The 18,068-nt window shown below is 40.3% G+C and overlaps 1 protein-coding gene across 6 annotated transcripts in view; it reads right to left on the minus strand.

Annotated features, from left to right (window-relative positions):
• LOC125456304 (endophilin-B1-like) overlaps window positions 1-18,068 on the minus strand; it is a 50,043-nt gene that overhangs the window by 16,153 nt on the left and 15,822 nt on the right. For 5 of the 6 annotated variants that reach the window (XM_048539312.1, XM_059648109.1, XM_059648108.1 and 2 more), the window contains exons 2-5: window positions 11,567-11,708; window positions 7,755-7,883; window positions 2,519-2,652; window positions 1,447-1,539 (exon numbers count right to left, since the gene is read on the minus strand). In XM_048539312.1, the coding sequence (XP_048395269.1) occupies window positions 1,447-1,539; window positions 2,519-2,652; window positions 7,755-7,883; window positions 11,567-11,708 (498 nt within the window). Of the gene's footprint in view, window positions 1-1,446; window positions 1,540-2,518; window positions 2,653-7,754; window positions 7,884-11,566; window positions 11,709-15,317; window positions 15,438-18,068 lie in introns of those variants that run through there. The other variant, XM_059648106.1, reaches the window with a different exon arrangement.

Raw genomic sequence — 18,068 nt, forward strand, 5'->3', positions numbered from 1 at the left:
AATGGCAGATGGAGTTCAATCTGGGAAAATGTGAGGTGATGCATTTTGAAAGATCTAATTCAAGAGTGAACTATACAATAAATGGAAAAGTCCTGGGGAAAACTGACGTACAGGCAGATCCGGGTGTTCAGGTCCATTGTTCCCTGAAGGTGGCAACGCAGGTCAACAGAGCGATCAAGAAGGCACATGGCAAGCTTTCCTTCATCGGATGGGGTATCAAGTACAAGAGTTGGCAGGTCATGTTACAGTTGTATAAGACTTTGGTTCAGCCACATTTAGAGTACTGTGTAATGTGGCGACCAGAAATGTACCAAAAGGATGTGGATGCTTTGGAGAGGGTGCAGAGGATGTTCGCCAGGATGGTGCCTGGTATGGAGGGGGCTAGCTCTGAAGAAAGGTTGAGTGGATTAGGATTATTTTCATTAGAAAGATGGAGATGGAGGGGGGACCTGATTGAGGGCTACAAAATCATGAGGGATATAGACAAGGTAGACAGCAAGAAGCTTTTGCCCCCACAGAGTGGGGGACTCAGTTACCAGGGGTCATGAGTTCAAAGTGGGAGAAGTAAAGTTTATGGGAGATATGCGTGGAAAGTTCTTTACGCAGAGGGTGGTGGATGCCTGGAACGTGTTGCCAACAGAGGTAGTAGACACAGACATGGTAGTGTCTTTTAAGATGTATCTGGACAGGTACATAGATGGACAGGGAGCAAAGGGATACAGGCCCTTAGAAAATAGATGACAGGTTTAGACAGAGGATCTCGATCGGTGCAGGTTTGGAGGGCCGAAGGGCCTGTTTCTGTGCTGTAATTTTCGTTGTTCTTTATTATTGGTTAGAGCTGCAACTGATGTCCATCCCTGTAGGCTCAGAAGGCAATTAAGAGCCAACTCCAATGGCTACGGGTCTGGAATCACCTGTAAGCCAGATCACAATGGCAGAATTCCTTCCCTAAATGACATTAGGGAACTGGACTTTTTTTGGGAAAAAAAAGAAACATTTCAAAATGATTACGTGGTCACCATTAAGCCAAGGCTTTGTTCCATGTTTTTTACTGAATTCACATTTCCCCATTTAACATGATGGGGTTTGAACCCATGTCCCCTGGAATATTTGCATTTGGGTTCTGGTGACCTTACAATGAAACCTTAACGCGCTTAACAGAAATACTTTACAGCATTTGGAATCAGTTACTTAAAACATTAACTTGTATTTATTTAAGTTTGGCCTAGATAAAGCCTTAAATTAAAAACTTACGAACAAGCTTATCTACCATAACAGAAGTTGTCATTTAAGGCTGTCTGCGTTCGAAGAATAATTTCTTATACTTTCATATACAAATCTCCAGAACACTGAGCATACAGGGCCTCAATAGTTGAGAGATTTTCCAAGTAGATCTCTACCTTAAAATTACAACGGGCTACTCCTACCAGTTTGTACTTTACTTACTGCTGACCGGGCTTCTGAGACTTTTGCCTTCTTCAGTCTTGCTTTCGCTGCATCTAAATCCAGTCTTTTATTCTGCAATAGTTTACGTTCTTTCTGCAACCAAAAATCAAACCTGAACATCAATGATATCGAAGACTAATAACTATTTAATAGAATAAACTGTTCAGCACAGAAAGGATCTGTTTTCCTACTCTGCATCACGATCCTAATGGTGCATGACCAGACTGTTAGCTGTTAGTGCAATGAAGGGCCTGTCTACACAGCCATTCTCCACTCAAAGTCAATCTGATAGTATTGGAAATAAATCAGATAGAAAAGCTGGAACAGTCTCAGTAGAAATGCATAACCGAGTCATGGAAAAAAAGAAGACAAACAGAAAATGGAGAAATTCAGCACATCAGGTAGCATCTGTGAAGAGAGAAACAGCGTTAATGCTTCGAGTTCATTGAATTCCGAAGATGAGTCATACCAAATTTGATAACTGTTTCATTTTCCACAGGTCTTGACAAACCTGCTGAGTTTCTCCAGCATCCCGATTGAGATTTCCAAAACCCACAGCATTTCGTCTTCATTACGGAGAAAGGAAAGCTGCCAGTCTGTGTGGGGCTAGCTGATGTTATAATTAATTCAAGCATTTTCAATTTATTCAGTTAAGGTTTTTAGGTCAAGTTTCCAATGGGTGATAGTCGCTAAGATACCCATTAGGTTTTAATGTTGCTCATAAAATAAACTGGGGGAAGAATTGCCCTCGGCAATTGCCAACACCCAATTATCCAACGTTAGAGTTTAAATTGAATTCCTAACAGAAACTAAGTCTCCAATACATTTCAACAGAATGGCAGAGAGCAGATTTGACATATAGAAAAGGGAAGTCAAGTTAAAGTTATTGCTTGCTAATTCTTGATGGAAGCTGCTTTCCTATACAATCATGCGGTGTACACATGCCAGCAAGGAGTGAAATATCACATCCTCAAAACAAAAAAACTCAGAACTCTGGAGATGGAAGACTGGCCATAAATGTAATAAACAACAAAGACACATTGGCATTAAAGTGGAAGTGGCTTCAACGTACAGATATCGTTCTGTAGTCTCCTTCCAGAAAGTTCCTCAGGGGGGCCAAAAAGTTAACTTCTGAGGAGTGTATTAACTCCTTTTCTGCAGCACCAATTCGGTTTTCGGTTTCTCCACATTTGATAAGAGCACTGCCTGTTGGGAGGAAAATAATATTTAGAATTACTCAGGCTCGCCCTTTACCTGATTAAAGTAGGGACTTTTCTCACTTCCATTTCAATATAATTCTATTACTTTATTTGAGCCCTGGAGTATAATGGGTGAATTATATTCCCTACAGCTGGAATTTTACAGAGCCAACACAGCAACCTATCCTATGGCAGCAATTTTGTGTGGTTCTGATACTGGTCTGTGCATTGAAAATATAACTGGGCGATCACAGCAGGACTGTATCAGGACTCCCCCCTAGATAGGTTAAAAATCTGAAAAGAAAAGGAATTTCCAAAAATAAAAACAAAGAAAACAAAACAACTCTGGTAGAAGGAATTGATGGACAAGCTTTCATTCTTTAAAACTTCTACTTTTACTGTCAAATCCAAAATCAATGTAAAATTAAGCAAAATTAAGGATCCAAATACAGGCAGCACGGTGGCTCAGTGGTTAACACTGCTGCCTCACAGCGCCAGGTTCCCGGATTCGATTCCACCCTTGGGCGACTGTGTGGAGTTTGCACATTCTCCCAGTGTCTGCGTGGATTTCCTCCGAGTGCTCCAGTTTCCTTCCACAGTCCAAAGATGTGCAGGCTAGGTGGATTGGCCATGTTAAATTGCCTATAGCATTCAGGGATGAGTAGACTGGTGAGTTATAGGGGGATGAGTTTGGGTGGGTGCTCTGAAGGTTGGTGAGGATTTGTTGGGCCAAAGGGCCTGTTTCCACACTGTAGGGATTCTAAAGATTCATACAATATCAAAATGATTTCTCATCTAAGAAAATTTTCAACTAATACTACAAAAGAGGACTCTCAAACAAAAGAACCACCAGTGCAGTTTTAACTTACCTCTGGTACACCCCTCAGTCCTTGTGTTTTTCACTGGCTGAAAATTCAATTGGAAGTTCCAAATATGGCTGACACCAAAGAACACACTCATACACAAGTTCTGCAGCCTGATAGCATAATTTTCCAAAGTTCCTTTTCATCGTCAACCAGTTCATAGACAAGGCCCCTGACATAAATGTTTATACTTTGAATTGTAAAGCTACAACAGTCTCATTTAACTTTCTTGCAAATTGTGCACGTTGCAGCAGCACACACTGAAGCTGAACACCAAATTAGCTACTGTTTCCATTTAGACAATAGACAATAGGTGCTGAAGTAGGCCATTCGGCCCTTCGAGACAGCACCACCATTCATTATGATCATGGCTGATTATCCACAATCCGTATCCTGTTCCTGCCTTATCCCCATAACCCATTTTCTGGTATACCAGCTCTCGTCTCCATTGTTAACTTGGTTACAATCTAGTTTACCAGTTTTTCTCTTAACTGAAACCTCTCTCTAACCAGACTAACTTCTCTGTAACCCAATGGTCTAACAGCCAGGAACTCGACTTATCATTCCATCCAGAGTTCTCTTTTCTCCCCCCACTTTGGACCAAAAGGGACATCTCACAACTAAATGTTTTGTATGGGATAGTTTAAACTAGTTTGGCAGGGGGTGGGGATTCAAATTTATAATTCAAAGGATGAGGTATTTGGCCTTCCAACGGACACAACGTGAGTGAGGTGGTTTATAAAGAAATGCAGTCGATGGAGCGTAATTGCGAACACAGAGATGGTTTGAGGTGTATAAACTTCAATGCTCGAAGTATCAGAAATAAAGCGGATGAACTTAGACCTACGATGTTGTGGTCATTACAGAAATTTGGGTAACTCAAGGACAGGAATAGTTGTTCGAAGTTCCGGGATTTAGATGCTTTAAAAGAAATAGGGAGGGTGGAAAGAGAGGTTGGGGGCTGGCATTGCTAGTCAGGCGAGTATAGCAGCTTCCTGAAAGGCAGTTTGAGAATAATATGTCTACACAGTCAGTTTGGGTTGAGGTCCAAACTGACTGTGTAGACAGTCAGTTACTTTGTTGGTTTTTTTTTTAAAACAGACCCCCTAATAGTTGCAGAGAAGTGGAGGAGCGGATTGGGAGGCTGATACTGGAAAGGTGCAGAAGTCACAGGGTTGTAATCATGGGTGACTTCAACTTTCCAAATATTGATTGGAAATTTTTTAGTTATAACAGTTTAGATGGAGCAGATTTTGTCCAGTGCATTCAGGAAGGATTCCTGACACAGTATATGGATGGACCAACACAAGGACAGGCCACTTTGGATTTGGTACTTGGCAACGAACTGGGCCAAGCGTTAGACCTGTTGGTAGGAGAGCGTTTTGGCAGGAGCGATCACAACTGTTTCCTTCACGATAGTCATGGATAAGGATAGGTACATACGGTAGGCTAAAGTTTACAATTGGAGTAAGGGTAATTACAATGCAGTTAGGAAAGAACTGGGTAACATAAATTGGGAACAGATGCTGTCAGAGAAGAGCACCTCAGAAATCTGGAGATTGTTTAAGGAATGCATACTGCATGTGCTCGATATGTTTGTCCCTAGCAGGCAGAGAAGATGCGGTTGAGTGAGGGAGCCATGGTTCTTGAGAGAGGTCGAACGGCCGGTTAAGAGGAAGGAGGAAGCTTATGTGAGGTTGAGGAAAAGAGGAACCGAAAAGGCTCTAGAGGGATACAAGTTAGCCAGGAAGGATGGGAAGAAAGAGCTTAGGAGAGCTATGAGCGGGCACGAGAAAACCTTCGCAGATATGATCAATGAGAACTCTAAGACATTTTACACTAATGTGCAGAACAAGAGAATGACCAGAGAAAGGGTGGGGTCAAACAAGAATTGTAAAGGGAATTTGTGCACAGAGCTTAAAGAAATAGAAGAGGTCCTTAATGAATACTTTTCTTCAGTATTCGCAACCGAGAGGGACTGAGTCGTAGAGGAGGATGTTGTGAACCAGGCAGGTAGGCTAGAGGAGGTTGATGTTAGTAAAGAAGATGTGCTAGGAATTCTGAGGAAGTTGAAGATAGACAAGTGCGCCTGGGCCGGATGGGATTTATCCAAGGATTCTGTGCAAAGGTGAGGGGCGAGATCGCAGTGCCTTTGGTGGTGATCTTTTCGTCTTCACTGTCCACGGGTATAGTGCCGGAAGATTGGAAAGAGGCAAATGTGATTCCCACGTTCCACTAAGGGAACAGGGATAACCCTGGAAATTACAGGCCAGTTAGTCTGACATCAGTAGTGGGCGAATTATTGTAAAGGAGTCTGACAGACAGGATTTATGATCACTTGGAAAGGCACACAGTTTGATTTGTGATAGTCAGCATAGATTTGTGAGGGATAGATCATGCCTCACAAACTTTACTGAATTCTTTGAAGAGGTGACCAAATACATGGATGAAGGTGCAGCAGTGGATGTGGTATACATGGATTTAAGTAAGGTGTTTGATAATATTCCCCATGGTAGGCTCATGCAGAAGATAAGGAGGCATGGGTTAGGGGGAAAGGTGGCAGATCGGATTCAGCATTGGCTGACCCTTAGAAGACAGAGGGTGGTAGTGGATGGAAAATATTCAACACGGTGTTCAGTTATGAGTGGCGTACCATAAAGATCTGTTCTGGGTCCTCGTCTATCTGTGATTTTTGTAAATGATTTGGATGAAGGAGTGGAAGGGTGGATTAGCAAGTTCGCAGATGCTACGAAGGTGGGTCATATTGTGGACAGTGCGTAGGGCTGTTCTAGGTTACAAAGGGACATTGATAAAATGCAGAGCTGGCCTGAGAAGTGACAGATGGAGTTAAACCCTGAAAAAAGTGAGAGGTGATTCATTTTGGAAGGACAAATTTGAAAGCAGAATACAGGATTAACGGAAAGATTCTTGGCAGCATAGAGGAGCAGAGGGATCTTGGGGTTCATGTTCACAGTTCCCTGAGAGCTGCCACCCAGATGGATAAGGCTGTCGAGAAGGCAAATGGGTGTGTTAGCTTTCATTAATAGAGGGATTGAGTTCAAGAGCCATGAAGTAATGCTCTAGCTGTACAAAAGCCTGGTTTGGCCACATCTGGAGTATTGTGTCCAGTCCTCGTCACCTCATTACAGGAACGATGTGGAAGCATTGGCAAAGGTGCAGAGGAGATTTACCAGGATGTTGCCTGGAATTAAGGGAAGGTCTTATAAGGAAAGGTTGAGAGCTAGGGCTTTTCTCATTAGAATGGTGATGGATGAGAGGTGACTAGGTAGAGGAGTACAAAATGATCAGAGGTACAGATAGAGTAAACTGCCAGACACCTTTTCCTAGGGTGGAGGTAGCTTTTACGAGGGGACGTGGTTTTAAAGTGAAAGGAGGTAGATATCGGGGAGACGTCAGAGGTAGGTTCTTTATTCAGAGTGGTAGGGGAATGGAATGCATTGCCGGAGAGGGTAGTGGAGTCGGCCTCATTAGGGGCATTTAAGTGGCTATTGGAACGGCATGTGGATGATAGCGTAAGGTAGCGGTGGAGGTTAAAGAGACCTTAGGTTTAGGGTAAGAGTTTGGCACAACATAATGGGCTAAAGGGCCTGCACTGTTCGATGTTCTCACTAAGAACCTTTCCATGGTGCAGAGTTCATCTCAATGGAGATTCCTTTATGGTTGTTTATTGCCAGGGAATCAAGCTATTTCAAAAATTAATCAGAAATTAAGTTTTGCACAGAAGCCAGCAACTTGAAACGGGTATACACCTGAGAGTGTTACTCCCAATAGCAAGCGATTATTAACCGTTTGATTGTTAACATGACAATCATTGTTTGACTGGGACCCTTTTAACTGGGCATACACTCAGATTGGCTGACTCATCTAATATTATAGAGTGGCACAGGGAGGTTTAAGTCTGATGAGAGAATATAGAAAAGTAAGAAGTAGGAGCTGGAGGAGACCATCTGGTCAGAGCTTGCTCTGCCATTCAACAAGGTCATGGCTAATCACCTCCTTCAACTCCAGTTATGAAAGCTGAAGTTTGTCAACTATGTTACATTCAGGTCAAACCACCATTTATCACAGAGCACCACAACACAGAAAAGGCCAATTGTGCCTGTGGCATTCCACAGTATTATTTTAGTAAATAATTATAACATTTTTAAGAAATAAGTTGCTTTAAAACTGTACGTAGTAACACAAAAAGTAGTTAGGTTTTGTCCAAATGGTTGGATTCTCTTACCATATGCAGTGCCAGGACCAAATTCATTTCCAGCCTCAATCATATACTGCCCCAGTTGTTCACAGTTATTTAGACGAGGTGGTGCTTTTCGATCCAGTTTCTCATACACAAATTCTTCTATTCTTGCATCTGAAAGATGCAAGGGTAGTAGCAAATGAAATCTGATTTACAGATCATGTGCTAATATATGAAGACTGCAAATGAGGTTCAATTTCTGAGTTTGCCACAAGCAATTAAAAACTACTGTAGCTGCACTTTAACTGCAATTATGCATTCAGTCAGAATATGTCAAGGTGCTTGATTACAACAATTATTCTACTTGTAGACTGGGTGGTTGAATAGAAACAACTGTGGGTTATTCAGTCCCCAAATCTCGTTTCACCACTCAGATGAACACAGATCTATACTTCATCTTCACTTAAAGACTTCAGCTCCATACCACTTCTTACCTTCAGTTACTGAATGAGATAGGTCCATTCCAGCTCAAGTTGATGGGGATGAAAATCTCCATTGTCTGCTGGTTGTAAAGTTTTTTTTCTTTAGAGGAACCACCTTGTGTGTGTTATTAATTGATTCATTTGTAGATAGGAGTTTACAGAACAAAATTAACCCGAACACTCAGCTAACTCCAGCTGACAATCTTGCTTAAAGAACACCAAAGCGCATCCCCGTCCCTGGACAGCTGATGGTAGTATGCTGACAGCATTGGGTAATTTTGCATAGTTTAATAACTCAAATAAAAAACAAAATACTACAAATCTTAAATAAAAACAAGGTGCTGTAAAAATGCAGGAGGTCAGGAAACATCTGTGGAGAGAGAAAGCAAACAGTTAACAGAATTTTGGTTGAAAAGAAGAGTCATTGGGTTCAAAGTGTTAACTGCTTTCCTTTCTCCACAGATGTTGCCAGACATGGCAAATTTTGCCAGTATTTTCTGTTTTAATTTTAGTTGGAACCCCATTGCTGGGGTTCTACACATTTACATTTGTGATGCAACTCAACTAGGAGAGTTTGATGTCAACACAGGCTGCATGAAACACAGTATTATTTCACAGCACTAAGAAACATTACTCAAGAAACAATGGGAAAGGGAAAGGTGCAATAAGGCCAAAGACCTTATATACCAGCTGCTGAAAATAAGCCAAAAGGTGCAGCAGGTGGAGGTAGTGGGAAAAGGTATGCCGCCCCTCATATCAAGAGGATTTGAGATCAAGAGCAAGGAAGTCTAGCTGCTATTGTGTAAGTGTGGTTTCACCAAGACCCTGTAGAGTGGTGTGTGCAGATTTGGCTTGCTTATCTGAGGATGGATGTGCTGGCTATGGAAGGAGTACCATGAAAGGTTACCAGACTAATTCAAGGAATTACATGACTGATTAATGATGAGAAACTCTATTTGTTAGGATGATATTGACTGGGGTTTTGAAGATGCGTGCGTGAGGGAGAGAGAGAGAGCGCGCGAGAGGTGAAGGATTTCCCCCCCCCCCCGCCCAGAGTGGTCAGCCTGTGGAATTCTTTCAAGAAATTAGATATAATTCTTAGGGCTAAAGGGATTTAAGGGTATATGAGGAGAAAACAAGATCAGGGTACAGAGTTGGGTGATCAGTTACAACCATATTGAGCAGGTTCAAAGGCCCAAATGGCCAACTCCTTTTCCTATCTTTTATGTTTCCAAATTTCTATTCTAAATGATAAACATTATTTAACCACTCATCACCACAGCTAAAAGTTAACAGAAAGGAAGGAAGGAAAGAAACTCTAAACTTCATCATGATTTGCTGATTGAAGAGGTTTTATACTCCAGAAACTCATCCGATGTTTGAAACCAGACGTTCAACATTAGCATACAATAGGAAAATTCTGTTGATGCTAGAAATCAGAAACAAAAAAACACAACATGCTGGAAATATTCAGCATGTTATGTTATCATTTATGGTGATAGACAATTAACACTTCAATTGACAGTCTTTTGCCAGAATTAGGAAAGCTACAGACATAACAGCTTTGAAGCAAGTGAATGGGCGAGCGAGGGAAAAAGAACAAAAAAGAGAAGGCCTATGATAAAGTGCAAGGCAGGAGAGATTAATAACAAAAGGACTGGTGGTGTAGGATTAAAAAGGGGAGTAACAGCAGCGTTAGGAAAGAATAAAGAATATATCTAGCGCATTTGTGAACACAAGTGTCATAAACAATTGCTACCTGCATCCAAAGAAAGAAACAAAATAAATCAGAAAATTTGAAAGGAAACAAAATGGGGGCAGAGCTTCTGATGTGGAATTGTTGGACTCCTTTGAAGTTCAACGGAGTAACTGTGGAGCGGTGGAAAAAGGGTCCTAGTCAGATCATAGTCAAGCATTAAAATAGTAAAAGCTTGAGCTCAGGCTTGTGGACCTCACCACTGTCACCCAATCGGCATTTAGTCTCACCATTTTAAGGAAAATCAACATGGCAAACTACATTGAAAGTAGTTCCATATTGCTGTTTCACCTCAAAGAACTGTGTATTGCCTTGGATGGTAAACAGTGAGGAGATCTCTCTTCCTGGAGATGCTATGATTTGAGATGGGGAGAGGTTTAAGGATGAGAGATGGTGTAATGGAGGAATGGTCACTTTGGAATGTTGAAAAGAGACAAACACATGTTTGGTGGCGGCATCATGCTGAGGTGAAGAAAAATTATGCATTCAAGAGAGAGGCTGGTCGGGTGAATGGCAAGAGGAGCTCTCACATGGCTTTGGAAAGCTAGGGGACAGGAAGGTAATGCTGCAGAGGAACATGAAATGGAACAGATGTGGTTGAACACTGTCACCACAATGGGGAGGGAATCTTCAATTGAGGAAAAAGGAAGACATTTTGTAAGAGCTGGTATGGAAGGCTACATCATAAAAGGCATGTGATGGAAACAGACAATGCAAAAGAATTGAATAGGAGTCCCTACAGAAAGATGAGGTGTGCAGTCAGAGTTTATTGATTTATTTACTTCTACTATCAGCCATCATGTTGGCTGATACAGGGTAAGGAAAAACAGATTTACTTTGGATAAGGGATTCTTGATGACAACGTTGCAGATGGTTAAGAAACTTAGCTTTGATACATTTCTCAATCATTGAAAAATTTTAAATGTGCTTTGAGAAATCTCCAGTAAGAAACACTGATATGAAGTTGAAGAGTTTTAGTAACAAGATTTTAAAAAAAATTTACGAACAGTAGTTACATTTCTCACTTTTGGCAATAAAAGTACCGAAGTGTATAAAACTGACACCTTGAAAAATCACAAAGCCATAAATTCTCAACTGTGAAATTCTCTTCAGTTTCCTACCAAAAATTCTGCTCCATGTAACCTCAAAATCTTAATAATGCAAACTCTTCAAGCTAATTAGATTCTTCCTTCATCCCAATAAACACAATTAAGAGTTGAACGCGCAAGAAGCCAAGTTTGCATTTAAAAAAAAAATCAAATGACATGGTCTGAAGCAATTCTCTTTAAAAATACCATAAATAAAACAGCCTAACTTGACCAAAATTAAATCTAAGGGCTCCTTCGTGGTGTGAATATGGCTTTCCAAAAGGGTTTGATTTATTCAGCCGGTAACACAATATGAAAACATTTAACAATTAAAAAAGGCACATTGTAGCACATATGCTCGAATTTACAGCATCCAATATGAACTGACTGAATTGATTGCCCCAGTTAAGGGTTGTAACTTCCACACATCCTGTGAACTGCAATTCTCAGGTTATTGTATTTAAATCTAATACTAAACTGAAGGTACTACGCCATTCTTTAAAACAATTTGCACAATAAACCATTTCTTACTTGGATTAGGTTGCAACAACACCTCAGTCTGTTTCATTATCTTCTCAGTCCATAGTTTTGTGCTTTCTGCTTTGCTCAGTAGATTCTCTAGGTGGGCATCCAACTCTGTCTTCTCAGCTTGGCCCAGCTTCTCCTCTGTAAACTGAAGCAGACTAATTAGATGAAAGTAAGTTTTATAAATTGCGGATTGCCTTTAGTATAACACTGCAACTCCAGTGCACACCACTGGGAAATAACTATACACTATCCTGACACTGTAAAGACCGTATTAATGATAGCAAACTCTCAAATTAGGCAAAAAAATCAAAAGAACTCCGGATGCTATAAATCAGGAACAAAAGAAGTTGCTGGAAAAGCTCAGCACGTCTGGCAACATCTGTGGAGGAGAAAACGGAGTTAACGTTTCGGGTCCAGAGACCCTTCCTCAGAACTGTTCTGAGGCAGTGTGGACCTGAAACGTTAACTGTTTTCTTCTGCACAGATGGTGTCAGACTGGTTGAGCTTTTCCAGCAACTTCTGTTTTTGTGTCTCAAAATTAGACATCTATTTGGTAGCCTACCAAAGAGATTCGAGTTAACCCCATCAAATCAAACCAAACCCAACTGCGAGCTTGATTAAATGACCTCAAGGATTCGGAGTTAGGAATAATAGCAGGTCTTACATCCAGTTCCTCTACTCACTATTTTTTCTTAACATTGGTGATATATTTGTGTTAGATATGCCTCAACATATTGGAAAGGCGAAGTATGTTTAAATATAATTTGATTACACCATTGAAAACATAAACAGACAAACATTTTTGCGTTCTGTAATGTGTTTCTAATTGTGCCATACTTTGCTTCTACCATCAGTCCTTCAAAATCTCGCTCTGAACACAGATGTCTGAAAGAAAAAATCTATAATCGTACAGCCTTTAATTTTTACAAAAGTCAGACTGCGCATACCATCCATATTGAAATCGACTGCAACTCACTCACATAGCTTTCTGGTGCCAAGAAATAAAATGCTTCCAATGGCATGGTTCTAAATGGAGAGCAGGAATAGAACAGTTTCTAAAATAATGTAAACTCTGAATGGAGCGATTTCAGCTGAGTAAGGTTAATTCTAAACATTACTGTCTGGAGTTCCACATTGACAGCAAAGAAGGACAGTTACAAAACTCTGCTGTAACACTGTTTAGTCAGTTCACATCCCAGTTGCCAGTATACTCGCCCCTGAATCATGAAGTGCCAATTTCAAATTGCGTTCCAGCGTTTAGGCAGAAACATTAAAGGCTGACATTCAAGTGCAGTACCAAGAGAGCACTACACTGACTAGAGGAGTCGTCTTTCAGGCAACGTTAAACAGAGACTGCAGTTGTCTGCTCAGGTGGATGCAAATAATCTCATGGCATGATTTGAAAAGGGAAGCAGGGGTATTATCTCTTAGTAACATTTATCCCTCAAGTTTAAAAAATATTGCTGGGCACATATTAGCTATTGTGTTTCCTACAACAGTGAATACACCTACAAAAAAAGTACTCCAACAGCTATAAAGCATTGAGATCTCTGGTGGTTATGAAAATTGCTGTCTTAATACAAGTCTTTACCTTTCCCATTGATTCACAAAATATTTTTACATGCTTTTATTAAGGTTAGTGCAACTTTAAACTTTGACATGCATGCAACAGAAGCGAACTGTAGGCAGCAATCGGAAAGCATTATGCATAAAGGTTTTTAATGATGTCTGTGGCCAGTTGATTCTGTTTTCACTTTATTACAGATGCTAAATTTTATTGAAAATTTCAATTATAGAAGGTGAAATGTGTGTTAAGGCTAGCATAGCTGAAGTCCAAAACATGTTAAAAAATGAATTAGACTTTTATACTTAATTAAATTTTGTAACATGCATACACCCAGGTTGAAAGCAGCACGCAGATTTTAGAAACATTCAGATGTAATTATCCTGCATGCATTTACCCAGAAACTAATCAAAGCAATAGTCAACACAAATTATCAGCATTATCTAAACAAGGCTCATTAAAAATGTAATTGTCAAAATACACTGAATTTTGAATTTAGGGCCCAGAAATTTCAGTGTTTTTGTAAATAAAGACTTCATCTGGTTTGCCAAAATTTCCAGCAACAGCACAGCATCCAAAGCACGAGCTGGACAATAAATGTTGATCTTGTTAGTGAAGACCACATCACATGAAAAAAAAACACTTTAAATAAGATAGTAAACACCTAATAAAAAAACTGCGAACGAGTTTCTTTTGAGTCATAATTGGTTTTAAGTTTGTCAACATCTTATACCCATTACTTGTAGAGAACAAGACTGAGGCAAACAGCATTCTATGCAATCATCCATTGCAACCTAATGTGAAGACATCTTATACCCATTACTTGTAGAGAACAAGACTGAGGCAAACAGCATTCTATGCAATCATCCATTGCAACCTAATGTGAAGAAAAACAAACACAAAAGGAAGCGATAAAGGTTTGACAGCACAAGCAATTTCAGATTTTAAATGAGGAAATCAGAACACAAATTTGATTTAAAGTGTAACTGAATTTTCAACTCTTAGTCTAATGAGCACTTCATCTGCACCACACCAGGAAAGCTGACAAATCAGTAATCAAAACAAACTATGAATGATCATGCTAGTCACCATGGTAAACTCAACTGGGAACCATTAATAACTCAACACTTATGTGATGTAATGGATTTTAAGGATCCTTGAGGCTTCCTGCCCATAGAAGTTTGAAAGCTTAACGCTGGATGTCAGCATTAATCTTATATCCTGTTCCCATTAAATTTTTTTTATAACAATCTCATCTGAATCCAGTAAACACTGCAGTAATTGAATACAAATAAAAAAAGGTCCATGCAGCATAAAAATAAAAATTATAAACTAGAACACATACTAGCTAAAACAGAAAAGAGACAAAAATATACAGTAAATATACACAAGTTAACTTAACGTTGTTGGGAAAATGTTTATTATGGAGGATGCAACAGCACAGCATTTAGAAATTTATAATATAGCCAAGCAGAGTCAACATGGCTTCATGAAGGAGAAATCATGCCCGATAATTCTGAGAATTTTGAGGTAACAAGAAAGATAAAGGGAAAGCAGTGGGTGCAATATATCGGAATTCCCAAAAAGCACTTGATAAGTGCCCTATCACGTGGTACCTTAACGTATTAACTAGTAGTTTCAAAGTAATATTTTAGTATGGAAAGAGGACAGGCTAACAAACAGTACAAAGATGGCAAAAGAGGGATTTTTTTCAGGATGGCAATCCATTTCTTGTGGTGTGCCACTGGACTTAAGGAGAACCACTTTGAGCTGGACTACAATTATTTACAATATCTTACTGACTTGGAAAATAGAAGTGACTATACTATTTTTAAGTTTGCAGGTAACAAAAATAGGTCAAAAGGCAAGTGGTGAGAATGAGGTAAATCAATGTACGCAGATTAATGTTGTGTGAGTGTAAAAATTTGGCTTATAATGTGGCAAGTGAGCGTTTACGCATTTCAGCAGCGGTAAAGAGGTGGTGAATATTTAAATGGAGAAAAATGACAAAAACTCGCAGCACAAATGGATTTGAGAGTCCTTGCGCGTAAATCATAAAGAAGCTAGCATATAAGCTCAGCAGGTAACAGTTAAGGTAAATTTTAAATGTTTGCCTTTATTTCATAGTGAATGGAGAAGAAAAATTGGGAAGTCTTGCTAAAGCTATACAAGGCACTAGTAAGACCACACCTGGAATACTATGAAGTTTTGGGCCCTTTTCCTCAGGAAAGATAGACTGGCATCGGAAGCCATTCTGCGAAGGCCCTCTAGATTGATTCTGGGTGTGGACAGATTGTCTTTTGATGGCAGGTCGAATAAGTTTTCCTCATAATCACTGGAAATCAGAAGAATGAAAGGCAACCTTATTGAAAACATACAAAATTTTCAGGCAGCTTGACAGGGTAGATGGCCTGATACAAATAGAAGAAATACTTTGCTGGGTGGAGATGAATTAGCAACTTGTGTTTCTGGAGAAAGCAAGCTCTGAGTCATTGGAGCAGTGGTTTATATTATAGTTTTTTTAATGATGGGCTGTCTCCTACTCAACTAAAGTCACATGTTATATGTTGTGGTTGGTTGGCTCGCAAAGCTGGTTTGTTGTTTTGCAGACATTTCATTACCCTCTGGGAACTTCAGTGCAGGCTCCAATGAAGTGTCATTATGCTTTCCCACCTGGTATTTAAACTCGAGTCCGTTGAGCTGGATTAACTCACTTCTGGTTTTCCTTCGCAATGGAGTGTATATGGGGGTCAAATTCTATGTGTTTGTTAATGGCTTTTTTCATGGAGTACCAGGCTTCTAGGAACTGTTAGGGTGGTTGCTGTTGAAATGCAGTACTTGGTCACTGTGCTTGATTTTCCTGTGTACCTTTGTTGGGAATTCCTCACTTGTCCTGTGTTCTACCATGACATCCAGGAACGGGAGCTGTTTGCTCTTCTCCTGCTCTCTGGTGAATTTGATTCGTGACGGTGTTATTTATTAGTTTGTGTCTCCCCTCTAGTTCAGTCCGTTTATTGATGACAAAGGTGTCATTTACGTAGCGTAGCCACAGTTTTGGTTGGATTAGTGGAAGGGCTGTACTTTCCAGTCCTTGCATCACCACGTCAGCTATTAGTCCGGAGGTAGGTGATCCCACGAGTGTCCCATTGATCTGTTCGCATACTTGGCCATTGAAAGTGGAGTGGGTGGTGAGGCATAGGTCCAGTAGCTTCAGCATGTTGTCTGTGAAGATGGTCTTGCTCTTGTTCCAGTAGTGTTGTCATTGATAAAACATACCACTAGCAAGGGAAACAATGGAAACCATCCTAACACACACAAAATGAAGCCACGTGAGAACATTATTTAAACAGGCAACAACACACTGCAGCAGCACAGAACTACGCCGAAGAGTACCTGTTCCAGGTGTTCAAGGACAATGGATACCCGAAAAACTGGGTCAGAAGATGCCCACAAAACAAACAACACCAGGAAGACACTACACACCATGACACACTCATCATGCTACCTTACATCATGAATGCATCAGAACTAACCACAAGACTCCTATAACCACTGGGCATCAGAATAGCGCACAAACCCTCATCAACGCTACGACAACTGCTCATCCAAACCAAAGACTCACTTCCCACTCTGGACAGGACCAATGTCATCTATAAAATCCCCTGCAGAGACTGTAACAAACATTACATCGGTCAAACAGGAAGGAAATTAACAAGGGTACACGAACATCAAGTGGCTACAAAAAGACATGAACAATACCCACTCATCTCTACCCACATGGATAAGGAGAACCACCAATTTGATCGAGACAACAGCAAGATCCTGAGACAAGCATGGGAGTTCCTGAAAGCCTGGCACTCCACGAAGAAAGCCATCAATAAACACATAGAAGTTGATCTCATATATATGCCATTGCGAAGGAAAACCAGAAGTGAGGTAATCCAGCTCAAAGGACTCGAGTGTTTAAATAACAGACGGGGAAACACAATGGCGCTTCATCGGAGATTGCCCTGATGATATTACCCAGAACAGTAATGAAACTTCTGCGGAACAACGAACCAGCTCAGCCAGACAACCAACCACAACCCGAGCTACAAATCTACAATAAAACCTTAGTCACAAGTTATAACTCACACACTACATGTGCTTTTTGTGTCTTTGACCAGAGCTACTGCAATAGACCAAACAAACAGTCAACAATAGAGAGTTTATTCACGTATCTTGTGATTTAGCAAATGGTGAAATTAGGAGACCGACAATGCTTCATGAATAGAGATATTGTCCAAAGGCCGACTGTGATCTGAAGCATTTTTTCCCCCCCACTGAGGGGGCATCTGGGCTCACAATCTCAATTGCTAGTAAAGCCACCCATCTGCTAATGATTAAAAAGTTATTTCATGGTATGTGGAATCACTGGCAAAACTCGTATTTGAATCTCATCTCAAACTAAATTACTTGCCAGGCAATTCACAAAACAGCAATCTATATCATCATATACAAGTCATGTTTCCACGTCAGGATAGATATTGTGGGGGACTCCAGCAAAGCAGTTTATTCAATGATATATACATCCAAAACCATTTGATAAAACATATTCCAATCAATTTAAGAAATTCCCTCCCCACCCCGATCCTAATTTATTACTCAGTTCATACATCCCATTATCCTTAACCCACTTTCTTTACTAATATAGTGAAATTGTGACTTGTCAGAATCAGATAATCTGAAAATCTGGTTGTGTTAAACTTTACAGTAATTCCCGAAAGCACAACAGGTAATCCAACAGAAGGATCCCCAGCATAAAACAGGTTTGGTAACTCCAAATTGGCCAGATTATCCAGGGCAAGGGGTCACACCAAAGCGCCAATTCATAGGGGAGTCATCATTCAACAAAAACCTGACGCATATGGCTGAGAAAGCCGATGACCTCGAACAGCCTTA

The sequence above is a fragment of the Stegostoma tigrinum genome, chromosome 8, assembly GCF_030684315.1.
Source record: "Stegostoma tigrinum isolate sSteTig4 chromosome 8, sSteTig4.hap1, whole genome shotgun sequence".
NCBI classification, from domain to species: Eukaryota; Metazoa; Chordata; class Chondrichthyes; order Orectolobiformes; family Stegostomatidae; genus Stegostoma; species Stegostoma tigrinum.